We start from the raw sequence: 26,706 nt of genomic DNA, 5'->3' as shown, positions 1-26,706 counted from the left end.
GAGCTATCGCCATTCCTTGAGCATCTTTTAACACTATCGGACGTACCACATCAGGCATAGCTGTCAACATATGAAATCCCAATGGTAGGGAGAACGCATAGTTGGCTAAACCGTCGGTAAGACGATTAGCTTCCCTATACACATGAGAAACACGGACAATCCAATCCCGTGATAAGAAGCTATAGCACAAACATACTAGGAATGACAGCGGGTGTGTTTCATTAATCTCCGAACTAAAAAACCAACCACTATCTCTGAATCAACCTCCAACTCCAACCAACCGTGTCACCCTCCTCTCCCATGCAATATATAACTCATAGTATACTTCCCATTATTCTGCTAGTGGGGCGGAGCAAATCCCAATATTCAGCGCAAACCTACTATACCAACTCCTCGTACCATCCTGCAGTACACCACCTGCAGACGCTAGCCCCGGATTCCCTCAGAAAGCACCGTCCGTATTCTGTTTTACCCAGTCATCTCTCGGATGAATCCACCGAATTAGTCTTTCCTCCCTCACGATTTGACCATTCCTCTCTGATAAAGCCAAATGTGCTGCCATAACCTCTTTCGCCATACCCTTACTTGCATAGAAAAAAGATCTAATTTGCAAACGGATTTGTTCGTTTCAACCGCCTCAACCATTTGATTAAAGGTCAATTTATTTAATTATCTTTTAAAGAGAAATCAAATAATCATGAACTTTAACTACGCCACTTCATCAAGTAGGGTAGCCTAATCTCGCTTTTGGTTTGGTTCAAACTTCACTTTTTTTTTTTTTTTCTCCTTTTGCTTTAAACTTCAAACTCTCAATTCATGTTAATAGGTTCTTAAATTTAAACATATTAAGATCTTTTTAATTGTTTACTTTGAAGTCGATTTTCAGAATATAACTTGTCTGATTTGATATATTTCCAAAAAAGAAGTTTGAGCAATCTTAGCCAGAACCGGAGAAATTGAACACAAATCTGAGAATCAAGAAGTAGTATATATAACCGGATCAAATCGATCAATAATCCAAAACGTATTCACAATCACATGTTATAATGAATTAATACAATAAAAAAAAATAACAAGAAACTCAGATTCTAAGTTTCTGATCTTGAAACCAAGAACCAAGAACAAATCAAATCAAGAACGGACTATTGTTTCAAAGCAGTGAAGACCATCAAGCTCCAAAGCAAACCTCGGAGTCTTCTGCACCAAACCAACCTTCTTGATACTTGCGTTTTCCTTCTTCTGCGTTTGCGTTTGCGTTTGCGGTGTGGCGGCTGGTTTGGCCGTGGCGGTAGTAGCATTAAACGGAGAAGCCATAAGGTTCTTTCCCATGAGTTCTGCGAAGAGAGCGTCGAAGGCACTAAACATAGAATTCATTATCGAATAAAAAATAAGAGAAGAGACTTTGAAATCTTTTGAGAGAGAAAGAGAGAGAGAGAGATGTTTCGAACTTTAGAAAGATTTTTATGTGTTTTATTTAGAATGACGAAGAAGGTTTTGTTTATATATGCAAAGAGACCGTGTTGAATAAAGGAAAGCGTGAAGAATTTGAGTGGCTTTTTCCAATTTCCAAGTTGCTTCTTTGGCGCGTGAGATACCACGCGCTTAGATTTTTTTTTTCCTTTTTTTTTTCTTCTTGTTTAGGTCTTTTTCGGAATAAATTGTCTAACAGTAAATCGGAAGGGGGTTAGGATTTCGGAATGTAGACGATTTTAATTCTGCTTTATTGGCAAAACAATTATGGCGGTTGATTACGGTTCCAGATTCTCTTTTCGCAAAGTTTTTTAAAGGGCGGTATTTTCGGAAATCCAATCATTTGGAAAATATAAAATCGTACTCTCCATCATATGGATGGCGGAGTATATGTTCAGCTAGATCTCTGGTTAATAAAAGACTTATTAAAAGAGTCGGATCTGGGTCATCCATCTCAGTTTGGGAGGATCCCTGGATTCCAGCTCAATTCCCGAGACCAGCAAAAAGTAATGGGTCCATTGTTGATCCATCTTTAAAAGTTATCAATCTTATAGATAGTCGGTCAAACTTTTAGAATATTGATCTCTTACAGGCGACCTTTGCTCCAGAAGATGTCGAGATAATAAGTGCCCTACATGTGGGTGCGCTAACTAAGGAAGATACTATGGGTTGACATTTTACAAAATCAGGAAAGTATACTGTTAAATCGGGTTGTGTACCGGTTACGGAAAATTTGCGGAAACGAGGAATTGACTGTGATACAGGTTGTGCCAGATGTGGTGCACTAGAGGAAACAATTAATCACACACTCTTCTAGTGCCACCCGGCACGACAGATTTGGGCGCTTTCACAGATTCCCACGGGTATGGGTTTTTTTCCCACATAATCTATTTTTGCGAACTTGGATCATTTATTTTGGAGAATACCTTCGGAATTTGATTGCTCAGTTTTTCCATGGATTATCTGGTATATTTGGAAAGCAAGGAATGAGAAAATATTTGAAAATATAGACAATGATCCACTAGAGGTATTACGGTTAGCGGAAAAAGAGGCACAATTGTGGCATGCAGCTCAAATCGAGCTTATTAACGAAAATCAGGGTTCTGTGGATTTGGTAACTCGATCTCGAGTAAGGGATGCTTCACTTGATTCGACTCATTCGGGGTACCGTTGTTTTGTGGATGGATCATGGAAAGGAAGTGATAAGTTCTCCGGTATAGGATGGTTCTGTACATCATCAAGTGGAGAACCGCCAACCATGGGAGCTGCCAACCTCCGTAGAAGTCTATCTCCCCTACATACAGAAGCCGAGGCCCTTCTCTGGGCGATGAAGTGCATGATTGGTGCAGATAATCAAGAGGTAGCGTTCTTTACAGACTGTTCTGACCTGGTGAAGATGGTGTCTTCTCCAACCGAATGGCCGGCGTTTTCAGTGTATTTGGAGGAATTTCAGAGTGACAAGAAAGAATTCTCTACCTTTTTTTTATCTTTAATTTCTCGTAGCGCTAATGTAAAAGCGGATAATCTGGCACGAAAAGTTCGTACAGAACTGCAACATATCACATATGTAAACAACATTTTTCAGGAATGGCTCTTTTGAATTTTAATTAATTTCGGATGACAAAAAAAAAAGTTTAGATCTTTTTCGTTAGCGTGAAAGTCATGACAATTTGCTAAACTTAGGAGATAGGAAATGTCAGATACTCACTCGCATGATAGAGTCATGTACAAGTAATTCATATGTTTTTTTTTTTCCGTATTTAACGGTAATCTTAAAAATATTGACATATCACCGAAAGTTTTGAAGGTTCTAGAAGAGAATCAATCCAACAAAGTTTTTAGAATTCGTTTCTTTACGTGTAATCTATCAAGTTGAATCTTTCAAAAGAATTAGCGGTGGCTTTTTCATTTAAAAATATTTTTTTCTCACATACAACACGATTTGGCTATTCGCTAAGTTTGGTCCGGTTCGGTTCAAAAATTCCTTACATTTTTTAAGGCATTTCTTCCACTGGCTCTTATCCCAAATTTTTAGTCAAAATCGAATTTTAGATCGGTTCTATTCGGTTTGATTTGGAAGTGATAAACTTTGACTCGGTGAACGTAAAAAAATTATGGATTCCAAATTGAAACCAAAACGGTTTGTTTTGGTATACTTCTATATTTTGGTACATTTCTATAGATGACAAATTCTGAAAATTATGGAAAAATTATAAAAAAAAAAAAAATCAGTTACAAAACCAAACCGGTTACCAAATTTTTCAAATTCTGATCGGTTTTTATGCTGAACCAAAACCGAACCATACCAAATTACCGAAATTCCGATTCTGTCCGAATCGTTATAATTGCCCATGCCTAAAAATAGAGATAAATGTATGTTGGAGCGTGGATGACACGCGCTAAAAGATGGAGAAGCTGATCTTGGGGTCCAAGTTGGGTTGAATTGAATTGAAGATAGACAATGAAATTGGAAGGTCGGTATTGAATTGAATCTTATATTGTTGCCTTCTGTTTTCCAAGTAGGAGGGGTCCCATTCACATGGCTTTTCCTTCTCATGTTTAGACATGTGACCATGTCGTAATAACTAATAGTAAGACTCTAAAATTCTTTGCGTCTTTTAAAAACCTCGAAAACTTAAAAAAAGTTTATTGAACGTTGGGCCATTGTTCAAACGTTTTTGATTCATCCATGTAAGTATTTTTTAAATATGTTTATTGGTATCCGCACATTTAGGCGTGACAGAGAAGGATGGTGCTATTTGATCATTTGACTCGACCAAACATGTTAACGGCTTAACGCATGTTGTGTATGGATTTTGGTGTTTTTGTGTTTAGTTTTTCTGATATACTAGTAGACTTTCAGCTAAGCCAAATATTGATACATAACTTTTGTTGATCGATCACCAATATTAGTTATTAGGGATGTTAAACCGAGCTTTTTACCCGCTCCGCCAAAATCATGTCCGTAAGAAATTCCTAACCGCAAAAAAATCCTTTAAACACAATTGGCGGTTAAGCTTGTGGAAAAGTCCTCTAGATCTAGAGTTGGTATGCAAGTATCTTGTAATTTTTCGTCTTAAGTGCAAGAAACTCTCCAAGTAAAACAAACCATACGTACAAGAAAAGAGAAAAAAAAATTAAACGCAAGACAAAGCAAAGAGTTAACTCAGAAGACTCTAGATGGCTAAGACATGACAAGGGACACATCAAGTAAAAAAAGAAGACAAATTAAGCTCTAAAGAAGAAGCAATGAAAGTCTAGAGTTACCATCATATTAAGTTTTGGAGTGCAACTTCATAAAAAAAATCATAAAGGATAAGCCAACCTTAGGTATGTTCAAGGTTTTGGATCAACTGTTTATGGCAAAGTCTCTACCTAATCGAACATAATTGAAACTGTGAAGATATGAGAACTTGATGAGCAACCAAACAAGGATCATGTGCAAACCAAAGGTAAACTCAAGTCCTAACCAAGGTTGATTATATTAACTAAAGTTAGAAGAGCTTTTGGGACCACAAGGAGGATCATTTGAATTCATGGTCAAGAAGGATACTTTGTCCTCTTGTGAATAAGATGAGGACTCGTTTGCTAGCTGCACTAGGGTTTGAGGTTGTCTCCCATATATAAAGTGATATGAAGACATGAGAGATAGGAAGCCACAAGAAGATAGACACAATGTAGCTCTAGGAGATAGAAGGGTGAGAGAAAACATGTAAAGGCTTAAGCTTTGGGTGGGATTTTCTCAAGTAGAACAGAGAGTGGCCGACGAGTGAGTCTTGAGAGTGAATCACTTGTAATCTCTGTTATCTTCTTCTATTAGTGGATGCAGTTGGGGGACAGTCTCCCTCCCCTGAGATGTAGCCAACTTGGTGAACTCAGGGTGAACAATCGTTTGTGTGCTTCTCTTCTTCCCTCTTCTCTGCTCTGTTTTATCTTCTTCTTTCTCTCTATATTGCTTGGTCTGTTATGATGTTTGGTGTGTGTGTGACATAGCATAAAGCTTGAGGGCTGTCTAAGGTCGGCGAAGAATCCTTAACAAATGGTATCAGAGCACAGGTTAGTGCTGAAAGACTCAAGCTTTATCCAGAATCTTCAAGTTTCGGTGAGAAAGATTCAAGCTTTACAAGGAAAATGTAAGCTTTGTCAAGAAAGATCACACCTTTATAAGCAATGGCTTCGGGAAGTGCAGCTCTAGAGAAGAACGATGGATTTAGAGATTATATCTCATAAGAAGACGGCGTGTCTTGTCCATCTAAGAAGAACTAGATCTGCTGAAGCATTGAGAGAGAAGATGGAGGAAGATAGAGATTTCTGTTGAAATCTCGGATGCTAACAGAGGATGTTTGTCACGAGCTCAGGTGATTCTCAGAGAGTTCGATGACAGAGACAGTGTGGAGATTCTTACCGGAGAAGGCTGAGATTACGGTGGAGTGGCTCGAGCTTCCGATGACGTCGTGAAAGAGCAGACGGCACTGTCATAAGCAGAACGAGTCGGAGAAGAAGCTTCGGGTTTCGCTGTCGAGGAAGAGACACGCGGTGAGAGAGAGTCGCGGAGGTGTGGTGACCAAGGCGTCACCGGAGAGCACCGAGATTCTCACCGGAGAAAGTTTGATGGTGAGCGACGGTGAGAAGAAGAGAAAAGATGGGTCACGACAAATTCTTTTTTCTTTCTTCAGTTGGGCCAAGATGGGCCTGTCCTCCCATTAATGAATATTTTGTTTTTTGGGCTAAGTTCATAAATGCCCAAAAGTCAGAAAGAGAAACAATGGTACGTTTCTCTTGATGCTTCTTTCTCGGAAGTGTTGAAGCTGAAGCTAAGAGACAGTCACGACATAAGCAATCGTCAAATCGTAAGTTGAGGTTTTATGACTGGGAGCGATTAGGTTCGGCGATGAAGTCGAAGATGGATCGGTAAACCATATCGAGATTCTCGTCGGAGGAGGAAGTGACGATTGAAGAAGAAAGTGTTCTCGAGAAGAAAGGAGCTCAAATTAGCTAAAGAAATTTGAAGACTGGAGCTTGCAAGGCTCGGATATCTTCCGGTAAATCCAGAAATTCTGATTTTCTGTAAAGAAATTGGAGGTTACAGTGAGTAAGAAAGACGATGCCACAAGTTTGTGTCTTCGTTTACTCTTGTTTGGAAAGGAAGAGAGACAGTAACATCATCGGCTGAAGTTTGATTAAGATCCTTGAAACGTGTAAGTCGGATTTCTTTGACTACAATCTTTGGATCAGAATCATTCTTATTTCTCAAGACTCAAAATTTGGAGGCTTCAAGTCTCGTTCCACTGTTATCGCAAGAGATTGAAAAGATTCAGTATTGGGTTTCATGCTGGTTTTTTCATGGAGTTTTGAATCTGGTTGGTACAGTCTTTTACAGTTGGTATTCGAATACTAGTGTTACCACAGCCTCGGAAACTCATAGAATTCCATGGGACTGAGGGACGCCTTAGAAGCTTGGAAATTTTTATGAGTATTAGGCTGTGGGGTATTTGTAAAAGGGTTTTCTGGATTCAGTTCTAAAGACAAGACTTCAGTGGTTGGTTGAGTTTGGGTGATGATTTGTTGCAGAGTTCTGTCTCAGTGGTAATGGTTAGATTCTTGTGAATCTAAAAGTCTTCAGTTGGTGGATCTTTAGAGATCGTGAAGCTACAAGGCTGCTATTTTCAGAGGGAATGCAGTGTGGCTCCGGAAATCTACTGTTTGGTGTAAGCTGGATAGCGTAAGAGTTCTTGTTTTCGAGACAAGATGGCAGTAGCAAAGATTCATAAATTCTACAGATTTGTGTTTGGTATAACACATGATGATTCTGTTGGAATGAATGTAAGAGAACAAGGAGTTCTTATCTCGGGTGGAGCATTTAATTCTCAGTGGTTATCTTGTGTTTTGAATCAGATCTTCAAGCGACAAAAGAAGTATATGATGGTACGCAATTGACCGTATTATTTTCTCGTGTCGAAATTCTTCCTAGCTAGGAGAGTTAGGCGGCGTGTTCTATTCATTTGAACAGCGATGCAAGATATGTATATGTTGATTTTGCTAAAGAAGAGTACAAGATTTGGTTTTCTAGGATGGAGGTATGATTTGATGGCGTATCAGCTTAAGTTGTTGCACTATTAGATTATGAAGAATGCTCCAAGTAGAGATGACAAGGCTGCTGGAAATAAAAGAAGGTTCTTGGTGGTTCTTTGGGTACATATGAATAAGATGGAGTGGTTACATGAAGAAGAAGATGTGCTACAAGTTATAGTACGGTTTTCTCAAGAAAGAGGCCATGGGAACTCACTCTAATACATAAGAAAGTGTGAGTGAACAGAAGAACAGTTTAACTCAGAGAAGTGAGGCTGAGCTTACATAGACATTGTAACTCAAATGGTTATGGTTCCTGGTGGAGCTATTTGTGGAGGTTGTCTGGGTGTTTAGCTCAGTAGCATGGAGTTAAAAGGCTGGATATCACTGTTGTTTAAGGTTCATGGAAGTTCATTGTATCAAGAAGAAGGGAAAGCCAAGAACAGGTGGTTATCAACAGGTGTTCAGCTCAGATTGGGTTATAATCTGAAGGTAAAAAAAGGGTCTTACATATTTGGTTTGAAGCTGGCTGATTGGTAAGGATTTCAGAAACAAGTTGCAGGTTTCAAGTTGTGAACTGTGGATTTTCTGAAAGTGAGTTGCAGGTTTTTTTCTGAAAATTTCAGAGAAGACACTAAGGTGTGAGATGAAGAAAATGAAGTGGTTCAGGGGAATTCTCTAAGGAGGAAACTGAAAGAGACAATTGCAAGTGTTGCAGGAGCTGTCTCAAGGCTATTCACTTCAAGACTGTGAAAGTGTTGTGTATCAAGCTTGATAAACAACTCATCTCAAGGCTGGTGTTAGCAACTGAAATGGAGTCTTAGAAGAGACGCAAATGCAGGAAATTCAAATTGCATTTGACCAGACGCTTGCAGGTCATTCAAGTAAAGTATCTTCAAGTATTGATGATAAAGAAGGGAAAGGCTTTGGCTTAAGTCTTGAAATTGAATGAGGTAAGGTTCAAGTCGTTTGGTGGAGTTCTGCAGGTTTTGCAGGTCTGTGGTTACAACTGGAAGGGCACCAAGGGTTCTAGATTTGGTGCAGAAGTAGCTGTACATGTTTGTCTCAGGGATATCACAAGGTTTTGCTGATATGAGACAGGTGTAAAGATAACTAGTAGTGGTTAAAATCTGCTGGTGGTGGTTCTGTTTTAACAGAGAGTTTGATCAAGGTTTATGTTCAAGACTGGGTTGTTTAAACAGGAGGTGAAAGGTTCAGTCTATAGCTATATAGTGTATATTTAGCTGGTTGGTGAGGCTGTTCACCTGGTGAATCAAGAGCTTCAAGTCTGAGGCTAAGTTGATTCAGTTTTCTGCAATTGATTCAAGTGAATTCAAAGGATTTTGATCTCAATGCGCATGAGTAAATCCTAGAAGCTTTAGCAAGGGAATCAGGTTTTGCAGAGGGATAAGTGGTACTTCAATCACTGTAACATGCTTATGGCATTAACAGAAGCCGTGGTGGAGAATGTGTGATTGAACAGCTCATAGGTGGTGGAGCTTATGGAGTTTTCTGTTGAGATTGACAAGCTGGAGGTGTTTTCTTGACTTGTTAATAAATTTTTGCTGAGTGGTAACATCATAATTCAAGTGTTGAATGTATCATGAAGTGATCACTGAAGAGTTGAGCTTAATACAAGTTTGTATGAAGCTGGTTTTCACAACTCTGGTGATCTAAGGATGTGTTGATGGCTCAGGTTCAGCAATGTGAGTAGTCACAGCTGAAGTGCATTGAACGTAAGCTAAATGCAGCGAGGATCAAGCAAGTTTATGGCATTTTAAACTGCTAAGTATCAAGGCAGAGTAATGATACTCAAGAGCCGAGATTGGGATCCAAGAAAGTAGAAGAAGGTACTCTCTCAAGTTTGTGCAGGTTGCTTGGTTTTGATCATCATGTTCTCAGGTGGAGATTTGTGAAGATATGAGAACTTGATGAGCAACCAAACAAGGATCATGTGCAAACCAAAGGTAAACTCAAGTCCTAACCAAGGTTGATTATATTAACTAAAGTTAGAAGAGCTTTTGGGACCACAAGGAGGATCATTTGAATTCATGGTCAAGAAGGATACTTTGTCCTCTTGTGAATAAGATGAGGACTCGTTTGCTAGCTGCACTAGGGTTTGAGGTTGTCTCCCATATATAAAGTGATATGAAGACATGAGAGATAGGAAGCCACAAGAAGATAGACACAATGTAGCTCTAGGAGATAGAAGGGTGAGAGAAAACATGTAAAGGCTTAAGCTTTGGGTGGGATTTTCTCAAGTAGAACAGAGAGTGGCCGACGAGTGAGTCTTGAGAGTGAATCACTTGTAATCTCTGTTATCTTCTTCTATTAGTGGATGCAGTTGGGGGACAGTCTCCCTCCCCTGAGATGTAGCCAACTTGGTGAACTCAGGGTGAACAATCGTTTGTGTGCTTCTCTTCTTCCCTCTTCTCTGCTCTGTTTTATCTTCTTCTTTCTCTCTATATTGCTTGGTCTGTTATGATGTTTGGTGTGTGTGTGACATAGCATAAAGCTTGAGGGCTGTCTAAGGTCGGCGAAGAATCCTCAACAGAAACAAAGGCTATAGTGCCAGTGTCGACCCTGAATTTTGTAAGACCACAAACATGAGGAACAAATGGGCCGCATCATTTTTGTTTAATTTATTATTTTGTTGAAAAATGAAAAAGAACATTAATAAAGCCATACTGAAGTTTCGAACTCGAAGATGATGATGATAAATCTTCAGTAAATAAATTACTAGACCAACGTAACTTTTGCAAAGTTTTTTGATAAGCTCTCTTTGGCCCAAAGGCCAGTTCTGTATAGGGCTACAAGATGAGTGACAATATGTTGATTGAGGAGATTAAAAATGATTTCCTGAGGTTAATAGCAAATCTTGAAAACCTTCAAGGTATCAATCTCACATAAAGATGAAGCCACATCATACTCTTGATGGCATCAGTGTAACTTACACATTAACTAAAAAAAGATGAGGGTTTTACTTAAAAGATGGTGTTAATCTTGAGATAGTCATTGTCTATGGGTTTAAGCACATGGGCAACCTCCTCTTCAATGAACTTTAACTGTCCTTTCGTAAGATACAAGTAAACCACCCAATCTCCGTCCCCGTCGTCCACGGGACTCGGCATTGGCATCACATATCCGGCGCTGCCTTCCCATGGGAAATGGTAGGACCCAAAAACCGGTAAGCCCCAACCGAAATCCACCTTGGTCACCGGAAACCCGGAAGAAACCACAAAAGCGGGTCCATCGTTGGCTCCGGTACTATAGATCCTCGACACTGCCGGTATCGGGCGGTGAATCTCAACCCAATCGATCAAGTTTAAGAAATGATCTTTTGTCACTGCTTCTTCCAAGAATTTGTGAACTTCGTTGCTCAACCAAGACAATGGCTTGTCAATCAAGTCATTGATACTGTGCCCACCAAATGGGATGGAAAGAACGTTTCCAAAGTAAGTGCTGTTTTCCTTCTCCATAAGTCTTCTCCTTCCATCAACGACGATGCCTATTTTCGATTTCTTGTTCGATACTAGTTCTCTTCATGCGTGTTTCGCCACCAGTTTCCATAGAAACGCGCTGAACGACTCGAGTTTTGTCCTCTGACTATAACCATTCTTGGAGGAGCTGCTGCTTGCAAGACGTTGGAGATCTTCCAACGCATTTCCTTTGATGTAGTAGATACGGCTTGTGAGAATATTATCTGGGTCATTGGTGGTTTCTTGTGGAAGGGGCAAAGACGTGGCAGGCATATACATCTTGTCTATAGATGAGTCGATAATCAAAGGTCGTCGCGGGTTCAGCATTGATCTCCGGAACGATGGGACAGAAGAGATCGGTACATCGGATCGAGAGATCTCAGCCCAAGAAACAAGGAACATGTTCATGGAGAAAGCATCTGCTATCTGATGATCAAATGTGCATCCAACCACTATGCTCTCACATTTAAGTTGAGTGACCTAACTAGACATAAAGGAGAGTTATGTCGTTGCAACAATATGTGTCTGATGCTGAATCGATGAAAGTATGATTTCAGTGTTATGTTACCTGAATAGCTAGGACTCCATGCTTCTTCTTCGGAACAAGCTTGGCGATACTTTCATCAGGATCATGCAAGTTAAGCTCTCGGAGCTCCACATCAGCAAGCGCCTCAAGGAAGTCCACGCCACGGTTATTGCAGAGAATCTCTGGTTCTCCGACGTAGTTTTTCACGAGTTCGCCAGCAAAGGCGTAGTAGGAGACGAGAGCCTCAGCCAAGGAAGCTTTTAGGGTTTCAGCCACTGATAAGAAATGATGAGGTTTCTTGTAGCAGAAGCAAACGCTGATGTGGACAGGAGGGAGGAGGAGATCGAGGTTTGAAAGAGGAAGCCAATTGTCTTGCAGCCGTGACAACCTGCTTCCTTGTGGTGGTCACGTGGAAACCACGTGCTTGCTCCGCCGCATCTCCCATTGTACGATGTTGTTTTGTAGGAAAGATATAAAAAGAAAGAGACTGTGGTGTGTTGTTGGTAAGCTACTGTGTGAGTCGGAGAATTTATAACTATGGCTATTTCCAAAAAATTTTCCGATATTTTCTTTTTCCTTTTAGTCCACTAGTGCGGTCGGTGACTACGTACATAGTACCTTTTAATTTCGGCGAATGCGTATACCGACCAATGAAGAAAATGACTTAAATGTTTAAGCGAAGGGAAATAAACGTTGCAACTTGCAAGGCTACTTGGAAACTGCAGATTTTGTGGAATACATTAATCCCACATATCTACGTACGTACGGTCTATATTCGACTTGTGAATTGTCACACATTTTCATAATTTTCATTCAAGTAATTTATCTCGTATCTCATTTAAGAAAAATAACCAAATTCTTTTTAACTTTGATTGTGTTTGACTAAGCTATTCGTCAAATAAAAGGTCAATTGACCAAATACTATATGAGCCTTATCCGTCAATATTTCAAAATTGTAACTTAATTAGTATTTTTTGGTTGGAGTTGCAGAACACGATTACATGTATGTTCATGAACCGATCGATGATATTTTCGTTTAGTTCACATACAAACTAGTGGCGCATTTTCAACTACAAACATGATACAAGTTGGAATATAAAATAGTGAATGGACTAATTTTCCAAAATGTTAGTTCTAAAGATAAAGAAACCGATATGGACACATTTAAAAACGGACCAGAGGGCATGTTATATATTGTGGATGCGTGAAGCTGTCTGTCTTGGAGAGATTGCAACATCACACGATCTCCTATGTTGCGACAAATCACTCCTAACCGTTCACAATAACCAAAAAGTTAATCATGACAATTGACATTAAGGTCATGAATGGATGTTGTTTTTGATTTTGGTTTCTGGATTTTGTTTTTAGTTTTTGGGTTTTAGATTTTAATTTTAGATTTTGTAATTAGAATTTTGTTTTGGAAACCCCAAAAAAATGGTTTTTGGTTTTTGAGAAAAATAACGTAGATGGAGTAAAAACTAGATTCTTTAAATTATAGGAGAACTAAAAATCTAAAATCTTGAATGGAAGATCACCACAAAAAAGTTTTCATAAATTATAGGAAACCAAATTTTAAAAAACTTGATTGGTGTGAAATCAGTTTTTGAAAAACAAAAACTAAAATCTCTTTCAAAAACTACAAAACATTCAAGGCCTAACTCCTTTCTAACATTCCAAGATATATTAAACAAAATTACTTAAGATGTGAATCTCGATAGGAATTTATTTGAGTATTTCTATTATCCACACACTTTATTTTTTTTGTTGGTAATATATCTTGAAAAAAACTCTAGAAAGAAGTGTGTTTTAAACCAAACTCATTTTAGATTGGTGACTTTTTTTTTTTATATAGATTGGTGACTTCCTAGAAAGTATCATATGCTTAGTTAGTATTTTGGTCTAACGTATATGCAGTGACATCTTAGCACAACTTGATAGATTCATGTACAAAAAGCGAGCTTTAGAGCAACAGCAACGATGGTTTCTCACACCATCTCTTACCAATAAAATAAAGAAAAAAATATGAAAAAGAGGAGAGAGGTAGATAAACATTTCTTATTAATGGCATCATCAATGGGGGATCATGTGAGAGTGTTCTTAGAGAAAATATAATGTTAAAATAATGTAAGATCATGTGTTTAGATCTTTTGTTTAGAAGTTGATTAGTGGGAGAACATGTGTAAGAACTTAAGATTTAATAATATAATATAATAATCTACAAATTTTAAAACATATTACAATTATTAAAACATTTAAAAATAACATATAAATTGCAAACTTTAAAAACTGAAAATAAAAGTGAAAACACAATACTAAATATTTATGAAAAAAACATTAAAAATATAAATAACAATAAACAAACAAACATATTACTTAATAAAAGCACAAAAACATTTTATCTAATTAATACATAGTTTATTAGGGCATATGCAAGGGTGCATCTTTAAAGATTGATCTTAAGGGAGAAAAAATATTAAAATATTATAATAGCTTTAATTAAGATCTTTTGTAAAGTAATTGATTATTGGTACGTAGAACATGTTTAGATCATATGAATTAATAATTTAATAATCAAAACATTTTAAAGTATAATAAAATTAAAAAATTAGTTTTAAAATTGAAAACATAAAAAAGTAAACTTATATTAACATTGATTTGAAAATAAAAAGAAACACAAAATACAATTCCAAATAATTATTAAAAAAAAAAAACATTAAAGATATAAATGAAAAACAAAAAAAACAATCAAACATATTAATTAAAGGTTACAAACATTTTATTTAATTAATACAAAGTTAAAAAAACTTAAATATTTGAAAGATTTTCGTTATCACAAATCGCAACGAATCAGACCATGCCACGTCACCACAAGATCAGCCCAAAAACAGTTCTAGCCCAAGAACATGAGAAGTGTTCTAAACCCACTTTTTACAAAGTTTATTATTATTAAACTCTAAGATCAGGCCTGAAGATGGACCGTTAAACATCGTCTTATCCAAATTTATCCCTTTTCTCCCAACCAATGCCATCTCGCCACGTCACCCCGCAACACAAAGAAGAACTGATCCAGGATGAGAGCGGGCATGCTGATCTTAAGCCCATAAACCCATTATTTTGGATTAAAAAAAGGCTTAGATCAGGGGGTGGTCCTGCAATGTAGATGACCTAAGAGAAACCCATCACAACGTTTCTCACAGTTGTCATTCAATCATTGGTTTAGTTAAAATACTTTCAATTAAATATTTATAATATTTGTGTTCACACTTAGATTTGTGTTCACACTTGAGTTTAGATACTGAAATTAAGGAACTGCCGATTCTCTTAGTGAATCTAAGGGGGTGTTATTGGTTTATTAATTTGTAAATCCATATAGAATTTGAAAATTTCTATTAATTATGAAATCAAGATATATAGATTTTGAAATAACATGTGTTTACCCATGGATTTGAATCTTTCTATTTTTCTCTTTCAATTCCATTTAAAACATAATTTGGATTCTCAAATCCAAAAACAAATGACTAAACGAATAACATATGATTTTAACTAGTATTTATAAATCATAGAACCAATAACACATGAATTTAATTAGGATTTTAAAATCAATGATTGAATAACAAATGATTTTTGTTTGGATTTCTAATTCCATATAAATCTATGAACCAATAACCCCTCCTAAATTATACATATGTACACATGCATGCAACACAAGAAACTTGAAAAGTATGCAAGCATTAACACTTCAACGGTTCGTTCCACAATGTTAAAACTGATTCAAATTAAGTAAGAATCATTGGTTAATTTACTTAGTTACTTACGAAAAAAAGAATCATTGGTTAAGCAGATTAAGCTTATACTTACACAAAACTAAAATAAATAAAACATGACAAAATTTGTCGACCGTGAATTTAACAAATGGGCCAAGAAAAGATGTCGTTCATGAGGTGCACGACGACAAAAGAAACACTTGTATAAGCAAATGACCCACTTAACCCAGTTTCCCAAAACCAACAAATCTCAGCCGTCGATTCTTAGCCACTCGGACCAAAACGTACGCATCAAAATATCGTCCTCCCAAGTAGAACCTCAAGATTCTCACATATTCTCGGGTAATGCCATTGTGACTCTCATGTCATGTGATTGAAAATCGCCACTCAACAACTATAACAACGACACGTGTCACTCGTGTCAGTCCAAGCCTCCACTCTTCTTCTCTACTACATAACGGACCATTCTTCTCCTCTGCTTTCTTCACTTTCTCATCTCCTCCATTAGCTCTAATTTCCTCAGTCGCCGTGTGAGTTTTTCAAAGAATCATCGCAAAGTTTCTATCTTTCTACTTAAAGTATCGATTTTGATTGTTCCTCTGTTGAATTCAGGCAAAAGGGTCTCTTTCATAATGGCAACTGTGACTGTTTCTTCACACTTTGTGTCAAGAACTTCACTTTTCAACAATCATGGAGCTTCTTCATGCTCTGATCTGTCTCAGATTACCTTAAAAGGTCCATCCATGACTCACTGTGGGTTAAGATCTTTCAATATGCTGGATAAGCTTCAGAGGAGATTTCAAGCTAAATCTGTTTCTGCTAAATCCTCAAAGGGGTCTTCTAAAGTTAAGACTGGTGGTAAGATTGTGTGTGAGAAAGGGATGTCTGTGATCTTTATTGGAGCTGAGGTTGGTCCATGGAGTAAAACTGGTGGTCTTGGTGATGTCCTCGGTGGTCTACCTCCAGCTCTTGCTGTAAGTTCATATACACATTAGCTTGATTTTGAGGTTTTTACTTGGTTTTTGATGAACCTAAATGTTATGGTTTTTGTTAGGCTAGAGGTCACCGTGTGATGACAATTTGCCCTCGGTATGACCAATATAAAGATGCTTGGGACACTTGTGTTGTGGTTCAGGTAAAATTCTCTCAAGTTTCTTTTGCTCTGTATGGACCTTGATGAATATTATGCTTCTTAAGATGTTATTCAAATGATGAGTTTATGATGGTTAGTTAAGTTATTTTGTAATGTTATCTGATGCAGATCAAAGTTGGGGATAAAGTTGAGAATGTTCGTTTCTTCCATTGCTATAAACGAGGAGTTGATCGTGTCTTTGTTGACCATCCAATCTTTCTTGCTAAGGTTTGTTTATCTTGGTCAGCTAATCACAAGGGTGTGTTGTGCTTTGAGCTCATGAAGAATGGTAATAATGCAGGTTGTGGGTAAAACAGGATCCAAAATCTATGGTCCTATAACTGGAGTAGACTACAATGACAACCAACTCCGGTTCAGTTTGTTGTGTCAGGTAACACTCTTTTCCTTTTACTTCTATAGTTGAACTCTGAGGGTTGTGTTGTTTCTGAGTCGTGGGTTCTCATTTGATTGAAACATGTAGCCTAGAGAGATAATTTTCATAGCTACTGCAGAATCTGTGTTTGAATAACGTATATGCGGCATAAGGACTAACTTGATTTACTTTTGATGGTTGGTAGGCTGCTCTTGAGGCACCACAGGTTCTGAACCTGAATAGCAGCAAGTACTTCTCTGGACCATATGGTGAGAAAATGATTTCTTCTGAACATTAAAACTTCGATTTCTGAAAAGTAACAAATCCTATCTCTCTGATGTTATAGGTGAAGATGTAGTCTTTGTTGCCAATGACTGGCACACTGCTCTCCTTCCATGTTACCTCAAATCTATGTATCAATCCCGCGGAGTCTACATGAATGCAAAGGTATATATATAACTTTTGTTCCTTCATCATGTTAATTAGCTAGTGAGTTTAAAGTAGCAAACTTTACCAAACCTTGAACTGAAACTCTAGCTTTGATACTTTTTAGGTTGTCTTCTGCATTCACAACATAGCCTACCAAGGAAGATTTTCCTTTGATGACTATTCTCTTCTCAACTTGCCCATCAGCTTTAAAAGTTCTTTTGACTTCATGGACGGGTACTGGTTTCTATGAAATTTTCTCATCAGAAGAACAGATCATGACACCATTTGTCTCATGTGTCAATGCTTAAGTTACTGTAACTTTTTGTTCTATTTTCAGTTATGAAAAGCCCGTAAAAGGACGGAAAATTAATTGGATGAAGGCTGCAATTCTGGAAGCTGACCGTGTCTTAACAGTTAGTCCATACTACGCTCAAGAACTCATCTCTGGAGTCGATAGAGGCGTGGAGTTGCATACATATCTTCGAATGAAAACAGTTTCCGGAATTATTAATGGAATGGATGTTCAAGAATGGAACCCGTCTACTGACAAATACATCGATATCAAATACGATATTACCACTGTAAGATTTCTCTTGAAGATCAGTGCATTAAGATAGGAGAAGTTACGGGAAATGTTACCGATCTTGTTACTCGTTTTTACAGGTTACAGATGCTAAACCATTGATCAAAGAAGCACTTCAGGCTGCTGTTGGACTTCCAGTGGACAGGGATGTTCCGGTTATCGGTTTCATAGGGAGATTGGAGGAGCAGAAGGGCTCAGATATTCTAGTGGAAGCTATTTCCAAGTTCATGGGGCTCAATGTTCAGATGGTTATCCTTGTGAGTACACAAAGCAGTGGACTTGTGATCATAACGTCTTTACGATCACAAACTTATTGATTCTTGACTCATGTTTTCACAGGGGACTGGTAAGAAGAAGATGGAGGCTCAGATTCTGGAACTAGAAGAGAAATTCCCAGGGAAGGCGGTTGGAGTGGCGAAATTCAACGTGCCATTGGCTCATATGATCACTGCTGGAGCTGACTTCATCATTGTCCCGAGCAGGTTTGAGCCGTGTGGTCTCATTCAGCTGCACGCCATGAGATATGGAACCGTCCCTATTGTGGCATCTACTGGTGGGCTTGTGGACACTGTGAAAGATGGCTACACAGGTTTCCACATTGGAAGATTCAACGTCAAGGTAACTCAAAATCACCAGCTATTTGCGCTTTTTCTATAACAGTTTTTTTTTGACATTACAACAAATTGATCAAATAATGGGTTACAATTTTGCTTTGTTTTACAGTGTGAAGTTGTGGATCCAGATGATGTGATTGCAACAGCAAAGGCTGTGACGAGAGCCGTTGCAGTGTATGGAACATCCGCAATGAAAGAGATGGTCAAGAACTGCATGGACCAAGACTTCTCCTGGAAGGTTAGCTAGTGATTCAATTCATCTAAAAGTTTGAAACTTTGTTTATATTAAGTTGTTGAAATCAATCTTGATTTGATGTGATGCAGGGACCTGCGAGGTTGTGGGAGAAGGTATTATTGTCCCTTAATGTGGTGGGAAGTGAAGCCGGAATCGAGAGTGAAGAGATAGCTCCTCTGGCGAAGGAGAACGTAGCGACGCCCTGAGAATGTGATTTTGTTTGTGTCAAAGTGGTTGAAGAAAGCGTTGGGAAGCTAGGAGTAGAAAAGGTCTAAGGAAAGGTAATGTATATGGGAAATGTTAAGAGACTTATATAATAATAAAAAGTTTGTGAAAAGAAACCACACAAATCAAAACGCTCAACGAATAAAACAAATAAAACAACTTTTAAACATTACGAGAGAAAACTCTCAAAGACAAAACCTGATACCAAACAGTTACTGAATCTAATAAGCTAAGAGAATAATTACAATGACTCACACTAAACCGTTATTTTAACACTGAGCCTTTGTTTCTCTTAATGTCGACAACTCTTGGACTTTTGGGTTCTCACCACAATAGAGACCTCCCTGAAACCTCCATTGTTCCTATGATCACCCAAAATAAAGCACATAGAGCCCCAATGATCGATAAGCAGAAGAAACCTTTGTTGTTCTTCTTCTTGTCGTTGTTTCCTCCATACTTCTTCCTCTTTGCCGCTGAATCGTTAGCTGTGACAAAAACATTGTTACCTGTGCTCTTAGAAGCAAACCTGAAACGACCACCATTGCTTGACATTCTGACAAGGTTCAGCTTAACAAATGGATTCTCTGAAGCATATGCTGGATTTGCAGGAATGGATTCCAGGAAAGTCCATACACTAGAAGCAAACTTACTAGACTCGTCTTTTGTCGCGTCATCTTCCTTAGTTATACTTACACCAGAAGTAAGAGGGTTTATGAATTCAGATGCATCACCTGTCAAGAGAATATGATTAGGAAAAATGGCCTACATATGAGCAATCGAATGACGTATATATAAAATACTTCAGATCATCAGAAGAGCTCTTTAAGCTGGCTTCATACACCCATTAGAGGGTTTAAAATCTCTCTAAGCCAGTAAAAACATCCATGTAAGAAGAGCTCTAATTGACTGAGAAGCCAGTGGCTTCTCTTACACTAGATAGGCTTCTCTCACACTGGATAGAGCATTTAGTATGCAAGTGAAACAGAGGTATTTAATAATCTGTTAGTTGTTAAGTACCTGTACCAGGCGCTTCACCAAATGGGGTAGCGTTTAGTCCGTCATTATTTATCTCCTGCATCCAAGATGATCCATTGTTTATCTGTCTGGTATAGCTGTTACGAAGTGGCCAGTTGCTAGCTTGGTTCTTCCCTGTGTGCTGCTGGAACAGGTTATTATTGGCCTGGTCGATCACCAAAGAAGTGTTCACCTGAAGACTTTGTGCGAACCCATTTTTCAAACCAACACTGACAGGATCTGACTGAGGATTTGTCGCTCCCAAATCAAGGAAATATGAATCAGTATCAACGAAATCATTATCATTCAGGACACCAGAACCATCCTGGTTCCAGTTCTTCTCCATGACTTCCACAGAAGCTGGTTCAGGTTCAGGGAGCAAAAGATCATCGATTTCCAAATACATATCTTCCTCCAAATTCACCGAATCATATGTTTCGACATGAGAGTTCAGTCCAGACGCCCCATTCTGCTGCACTGTTCGACCAGGCTGATCTCTAACCTGTCTCATCAGCTCTTCGATATCATTATCATCCAATTCAGATTGGTTAATCCCTTTCCCCCATAAATTATTATCGACACCAGCCGAAACAACAAGCTGATTAGCAGGAACATCGAGTACACCAGCAGGCTCATCGACATCATCATCATCTTCAGCCCATTCTTCTTCAATAAAAGGAGCTCCATATTGCTCACCATTCTTAGGACCAGACCCACTTTTCTTATAAATCTTGTAAAGAACAAAAGCATCCTTAACATCACCACCACCACACCTCTTAAGCTCCTCTTCGTGCAATGTATACTCATGCATGACCCAATTAGTCCGTTCACCATTAGGTGCCCTGCCTCTATGGAAAACAAGCGTCTTCTTCTCACCAACGTTGCGCGAATCACACTTAATGACTCTATCTTTCCCTGTTGCTTTCCAATAGCCACGGTCAGTAGCTCTACTTGACCTACTTCCATGTTTCCTATCCCTCAAGCTAAAAAAGAACCATTGACGATCCCTACTCTTATATAACGCTTTCTCTGTATAAAAATAGAGCCCATTTTTCGAGTCAGAAGCTAAGAAAAAACAAGCCTTTAGATCCATCAACCATATATATATAACAATCATACTAGTTCAAATCGATAAATCTATGAATGAAACCGATAAAAATCGAAACTTGAGTGGCTAAAATCAAGATTCTTGAACTATGAACTCATCGAAAACAGAGCAAATCAACCCAATTGTTTATGAAACCGTAAGCAAAAGCAAATGAATCTGAAAGAATTGAAGAGAAAGGAGAAGATTTAAATGAAGGGTACCAGGCAATTCCTCAGGATCAAACTTGTAGACATCAGTCTCGCCGATAGCATCGACTCTGAGTTTTTTCCGACGAATCTTTCTCTTGAGGTAATAGACCACAAGTTCTTCGTCCGTCGGATGAAACCTAAAACCTGGAGCTAAACCTCCGTTCTCAACCGTCAAGTCCATCACTTTTGTTTCAGAGAAGAAAAAAAAAAACCTAAAAAGTTTGGATTTTTGTACCAAATGGAAGAAGAGTCTTATTTTGCGGAATTATTTTTATTTTTCATTTAATTTAATTGGTGTTTTTTCCTTGGAGAAGAAGGTTTGGCTTCCAGAGACGACACGTAGGATAAGTGACTGATTGCAAAATGCGTGAGATTCACGCGATTTCATTTTTAGACATGGGCCTCTATAAATGGGCTTTTCCTTGTAGATGGCCCATAAAAGTGAATGATATTTCTGCAAGTAACTAGAACACAACAGAAGCATCTAGAGAGCTTTGGTCGTGTAAATTTATACAACACTTGTCTTCTCTAGTTCTTCTCAACTTTGATATATGTTTTTTTGGTTCTGTTTTCTCATCAAAAATGAGGTACTTATTCATTTACTCGAAGTTTTTACTTTTTGTTTCATTTATTTAATCCCAAATTATGTGATGTTGCTCTGAAAGTGTTTTTGATATGCTTTCGAAAATTTCAGTAAACATCCAACGGTGAAGTGGGCACAAAGGTCTGATAAGGTTTACATAACCGTGGAGTTACCAGATGCTGAAGATGTAAAGCTTAAGCTTGAGCCACAAGGAAAGTTCTTTTTCTCTGCTACGAGTGGAGCTAGCAAGACACCGTACGAGGTGGATCTTGATCTGTTTGACAACGTTGATGTGAATGTAAGTACAAAGATCGACATTCTTATAAGTGTTCTTGTAAATCAAATTTGGATTTTGGAGATGGTGGTGATATTGGTTTGGCAGGAGAGTAAGGCGAGTGTGAACTCGAGGTGTATCTGTTACATGGTGAAGAAAGCTGAAAGCAAATGGTGGAACAGATTGATTAAGCAAGAAGGGAAACCTCCTGTGTTCTTGAAAGTTGATTGGGATAAATGGGTTGATGAAGATGAAGATAAAGGTACAAGAATGATTATATTACTTAACCGTGGAAGAGCTTTTGGTTATCTTAACTTAGCTGGCTGATCTTTGATTTATTACAAGTAGGAGGAGGAGCGGATATGGACTTTGGAGATTTCGATTTCAATGTAAGACCAATGATTTTGTTTCGAAGAAGAACCTATTTACTAATACTTGTCATGGAAAATAATGAAGTGTTGTTGCTTTTCTGTTTTTTAGAGTCTTAACATGGGAGATACTGATGGCATTGGGGATGAAGGTAAGGATTTGGACATGTATAGGAACATGTTATGTCTTGAGTACATTTGAGAGTTAGATTCGGCTTAGTGATGATCGATGATATGTTCTTTGCAGAAGGTGGTAGTGATATGGAGGAAGAGATTATGGCAGAATCAAAAGTAGCGGAGAAGATTATAGAAGAAGGAGATGGAGAGAAAGACGAAGCTGCATCAGATGTGAAGAAGGATTGAGTTTTATCTTATATATTTGTGTTAAGATTCTTCTATCTTGAGACTTGAAATGGTTTGTGGAATTAGGTTAATACTCTACTGGTATGAATTAGGATGGACAAAGGACAACATTTGGAGAAGCTATCTTTGTCATAAATTAGTCTTTGCATAAATGTGATTGCAAATCAAGAAAATCAGCTATATGTCAAAATTTATAGTTCCTACTTCCTACAATCATATTTGCTGAATATTGATATTTGTTCAACTATTTTTCTAGGAAAATATATGTTTATTCAACATAAATGCACCAATATGTGGATGGCAAATCGGAATGTATATAGCCAACAAACAAAAAACGATAATTAAACAACCTAAAAATAAGCTGATATTCTTTATCAAAACATTTTGGAATTACCCTTTTTTTTAATATTATAAAGTGAAATTTATTTTGTCTAATTAATAAAAGTTTCGCAACAAAATATGTATGCAGAAGAAATTTACCGTTAAAAGAAGTATATATTTTTTTATTATTTTAAAGTTTTTGAGTTGAACCGAACGTGAAAGCTGTAAAGTTGTAAAGGCGACAACTTACAGTCTTACACCAAAGAAGACCAACATTTTTATTATCCGAATGTAATAACTCAAAAAAATAATAAAAATCAGTAACTAAAAAGTTTTAAACTCTCTCTTTCTAAAATAATATATTATTTAGTAGAAAATAAAATATCTTAATTGAGACAAAAAAAAAATAATAAAGAAAAAAAACATAAATATCTAACTTTCTTGGTAGAAAATTCAATTATGAATATATAGAGCGGACCTATGCCGGTGCAAAAGACACGTAAACTCAGATGAGAGAAAGTTCAGAGCAGATCAGAACCGTTGATTATATAAACCAATGCATATTTTCATCAACCTTTGTCAGTTTCCCCAAAAGTAAATAAAAATTCAAAAGGTTTTAAGTTTTTTAGATTTTCAATTAGTGAATGAATCTTCAATGTGAAGTTTGTTTTCTTGCTTTTTAGTTTTTACATTCCTTTTCTTTTTCTTTACTTCTCTCTACATTCGTTTCTATTTTCTTTTAACATATAATATATTCTTTTTTTTTTGGGCAAACACATACTAATATATTCATGCCTTTGTCTTGTAATCAAAACGCAAGTTCATTATAAGTATCTGAGAATGCATTATAAGTATTTTACTTAGACACCTCAACATTGAAACATAATTCCTATTTTTTACTTTAAATTGTGTATGATAATTGAGTAGTCTTGTAGTTTACTTCTTGTCTATAAATTTTTTTGTTGGAGATTTAAGAAGTAATTTTTTTGTTTTTTTTACAAATATTATTTTTAAAATATATACACAAACTTCATCGAGATTCCCTCCTTAAACTACCGACTCAAAAAATATCCCAAATCAATACTTTAATAATTAAAAAATAGTAAGCGAAATAACGAATCACTACCTCATCTTCCGACCACCTTCACTGTAATAAAACTCAAACCTCTCCAATCATCTCCTTCCCTTCAAACTCCATCATTATTCCTCTCTCCTCTCCGCCACCCGCCACCACCACCGGCATTCTCGCCGGAACCCGTCCCAAACAATGAAGCTTACCACCATCCACCGCTCTTCTCTCTTATTCCTCCTCTCAGTGACGGTTATTCTTCCGGCAACGGTGACTTCAATCGGAGTAAACTACGGTCAAATCGGAGACAACCTCCCATCACCAACCGACGTAATCCCACTAATAAAATCAATCGGAGCAACAAAAGTAAAACTCTACGACGCAAATCCACAAATCCTCAAAGCTTTCTCCAACACCGGAATCGAATTCATCATCGGACTCGGCAACGAATATCTCTCCAAAATGAAAGATCCTTCAAAAGCACTAACATGGATCAAACAAAACGTAACTCCATTTTTACCGGCGACTAACATCACCTGTATCACCATCGGAAACGAAATCCTCGCTCTTAACGATTCTTCACTCACAAGCAATCTCCTCCCGGCGATGCAAGGAGTTCACTCTGCTTTAATCACCGCCGGACTCTCCGATCAAATCACCGTCACCACCGCACATTCTCTCTCAATCCTCAAATCCTCATTCCCACCTTCCGCCGGCGAGTTTCAACCGGATCTACTCGATTCACTAACACCGATCTTAGAATTCCACCGGAAAACTGATTCTCCGTTCTTAATCAACGCGTATCCTTTCTTCGCTTACAAAGGAAACCCTAAAGAAGTACCTCTCGATTTCGTTCTGTTTCAACCTAATCAAGGAATCGTAGATCCGGCCACCGGATTTCACTACGATAACATGTTGTTCGCTCAAATCGACGCCGTGTACTCTGCTTTAGCGGCGGCGGGGTATAAGTCGTTGAGAGTTGAGATATCGGAGACGGGATGGCCGTCGAAAGGAGACGACGATGAGGTTGGAGCTACGCCGGAGAATGCGAAGAGGTATAACGGAAACTTGATTAAGCTGATGATGAGTGGTAAAAAGACTAAAACACCCCTGAAGCCTAATAATGATCTTAGTATTTACGTTTTTGCCCTTTTTAATGAGAATTTGAAACCTGGTCCGATGTCGGAGAGGAATTATGGGTTGTTTAAACCTGATGGGACTCAGGCTTATTCACTTGGGTTTGCTTTAAACGACGTCGTGAGAGGGGCTAGTGGTGGCGGTGGCGGTGGCGGTGGCAATAGTAGTAGTGGTGGAGGAAGGGAAAAGACGCCGGTGTTTCCGGTTTCTCCGGTGGCGCCGGATAGTGCGTCCACTGGTTATTTGGCAATTTCTGCTTCTCCAGTAACGGTAAGATTCTTCGAATTTTCTTTTTGGTTAAAGTTTCCATCTTTTTTTTAAGTAAAGCATAAGATTCGTTTTTTCAACCTTAAGTTATAACTTTGTTATGCACTAAAAGTTATTCCATTTTAAGAATCACAACCAAAAAAATTTGGAGAAATGGTTAGTTCCAAGATTAGTATATTTCCTACATTAAATGAGATTTAAATCAATTTTATTTGCTATATTTAAAGTTTATTATAATGACCCAAATTTATACTATATGATACCACATTTCTCCTATCATTTTCCATAAAAGTACCTTTAAAATAATATAAATTGTTGTTGAATTGATAAGAAATAACTTTTGTTGTGGTTAATCTAATCAATGCCAAGTTCATTTTTGAGTATTAAGTGATAAGCAAATGCTTTTATGCGAAATTGTTGCAGGGGAGAAGAAAAGGGAAAGGGGCAATATTGTCAATGGTGGTAGTGAGCATGTTACTGGCGAGACACTTACTTTGATTACACGAAACTTGAGTTAACTTATAGAAGCAAAAGCTGTCCCCAAGCTTTTTTGCATTCTTCTTAAATTCCAGATACTGTCTATTTTCACGGCTATTTTTTTTTTTTTTTGTCTTTTTTACTCCTATAATCTTTATGTTAGAAATTCATTTTGCACCTTATGTAGTATGAGGATCACATTTAATTTATATATCCCCAATCAATAATACTCTTTTTTTTTCAACCATCAATAATACGCTTCTTATGTTAGTGAGGATCACATTCGGTTTAATTATCTTCGTGTCTATTACACTATTCAATAAACAGCGATCTATCGTCTATTGTTGTTATTAGTATTGTAAGTGGTTTACGAGGTTTTATATCAATTAATATTTTTTTAAAGTGCATAAACCACAATCTAATGGTTATCGTTTATAGCACTTAAATGTTGATCCATAAGACATAGAGTTTGCACATTAAAAATATAAGCTAAACAAATTTCTAAGCTAAACAATTATTCATATTACATGCTGTGGTTTCAGGCCTAGAGGATTACGGGCTTTGGCCCAGAAACTCTGAGTATTCCAAAAAAAAAAAATCTCATAACCATAAAGCAATAACAAACTAAATAATAAAAA

General features: G+C 37.5%; 6 protein-coding genes across 8 annotated transcripts; 3 read left to right on the top strand and 3 right to left on the bottom strand.

Annotated features, from left to right (window-relative positions):
- Positions 1–969: 969 nt before the first annotated feature.
- LOC9327078 lies at positions 970–1,475 on the bottom strand. The gene has a single exon (XM_002890970.2). The coding sequence runs from the start codon at positions 1,372–1,374 to the stop codon at positions 1,132–1,134; it is 243 nt and encodes an 80-aa protein (XP_002891016.1). The 5' UTR covers positions 1,375–1,475; the 3' UTR covers positions 970–1,131.
- An 8,884-nt stretch (positions 1,476–10,359) lies between these two features.
- On the bottom strand, positions 10,360–12,057 carry LOC9329808 (shikimate O-hydroxycinnamoyltransferase). Its single transcript, XM_021013360.1, is given in 3 exon segments — positions 10,360–11,498; positions 11,587–11,908; positions 11,910–12,057. Coding segments are annotated over 3 exon segments (1,377 nt in total). The 5' UTR covers positions 11,990–12,057; the 3' UTR covers positions 10,360–10,523.
- Positions 12,058–15,614: 3,557 nt separating this feature from the next.
- On the top strand, positions 15,615–19,015 carry LOC9327077 (granule-bound starch synthase 1, chloroplastic/amyloplastic). 2 transcript variants are annotated; one of them, XM_021010925.1, is made up of 13 exons: positions 15,615–15,838; positions 15,921–16,282; positions 16,363–16,443; positions 16,570–16,668; positions 16,742–16,831; positions 17,019–17,082; positions 17,160–17,260; positions 17,367–17,476; positions 17,580–17,823; positions 17,906–18,082; positions 18,165–18,443; positions 18,549–18,677; positions 18,764–19,015. In XM_021010925.1, the coding sequence occupies exons 2-13, from the start codon at positions 15,941–15,943 to the stop codon at positions 18,878–18,880; spliced, it is 1,833 nt and encodes a 610-aa protein (XP_020866584.1). In that variant the 5' UTR covers positions 15,615–15,838; positions 15,921–15,940; the 3' UTR covers positions 18,881–19,015. The 2 variants fall into 2 exon arrangements, with proteins under 2 accessions (XP_020866584.1, XP_020866585.1); XM_021010926.1 differs by lacking the exon at positions 15,615–15,838 and having other exon boundaries at positions 15,845–16,282; positions 18,764–19,011.
- Positions 19,016–19,041: 26 nt separating this feature from the next.
- LOC9329807 (NAC domain-containing protein 13) lies at positions 19,042–21,492 on the bottom strand. The gene is made up of 3 exons (XM_021010928.1): positions 21,222–21,492; positions 19,917–20,942; positions 19,042–19,630 (listed from the first exon to the last, which is right to left on the bottom strand). The coding sequence occupies exons 1-3, from the start codon at positions 21,388–21,390 to the stop codon at positions 19,224–19,226; spliced, it is 1,602 nt and encodes a 533-aa protein (XP_020866587.1). The 5' UTR covers positions 21,391–21,492; the 3' UTR covers positions 19,042–19,223.
- Positions 21,493–21,691: 199 nt separating this feature from the next.
- Positions 21,692–23,034, top strand: LOC9329806 (uncharacterized protein OsI_027940). 2 transcript variants are annotated; one of them, XM_021010929.1, is made up of 6 exons: positions 21,692–21,796; positions 21,904–22,090; positions 22,175–22,328; positions 22,415–22,455; positions 22,547–22,586; positions 22,685–23,034. In XM_021010929.1, exons 1-6 carry the CDS (start codon positions 21,792–21,794, stop codon positions 22,795–22,797), a joined length of 540 nt encoding a protein of 179 aa, XP_020866588.1. In that variant the 5' UTR covers positions 21,692–21,791; the 3' UTR covers positions 22,798–23,034. The 2 variants fall into 2 exon arrangements, with proteins under 2 accessions (XP_020866588.1, XP_002893745.1); XM_002893699.2 differs by having other exon boundaries at positions 21,693–21,796; positions 22,682–23,034.
- A 1,119-nt stretch (positions 23,035–24,153) lies between these two features.
- On the top strand, positions 24,154–26,315 carry LOC9329805 (glucan endo-1,3-beta-glucosidase 11). Its single transcript, XM_002893698.2, has 2 exons — positions 24,154–25,594; positions 26,015–26,315. The coding sequence occupies exons 1-2, from the start codon at positions 24,386–24,388 to the stop codon at positions 26,087–26,089; spliced, it is 1,284 nt and encodes a 427-aa protein (XP_002893744.1). The 5' UTR covers positions 24,154–24,385; the 3' UTR covers positions 26,090–26,315.
- Positions 26,316–26,706: the final 391 nt, after the last annotated feature.

Source organism: Arabidopsis lyrata (genome assembly GCF_000004255.2).
Source record: "Arabidopsis lyrata subsp. lyrata unplaced genomic scaffold ARALYscaffold_1, whole genome shotgun sequence".
Taxonomy (NCBI): domain Eukaryota; kingdom Viridiplantae; phylum Streptophyta; class Magnoliopsida; order Brassicales; family Brassicaceae; genus Arabidopsis; species Arabidopsis lyrata.
Note: the sequence above shows the minus strand (reverse complement) of the source record. Positions and strands in the feature narration are given on the sequence as shown.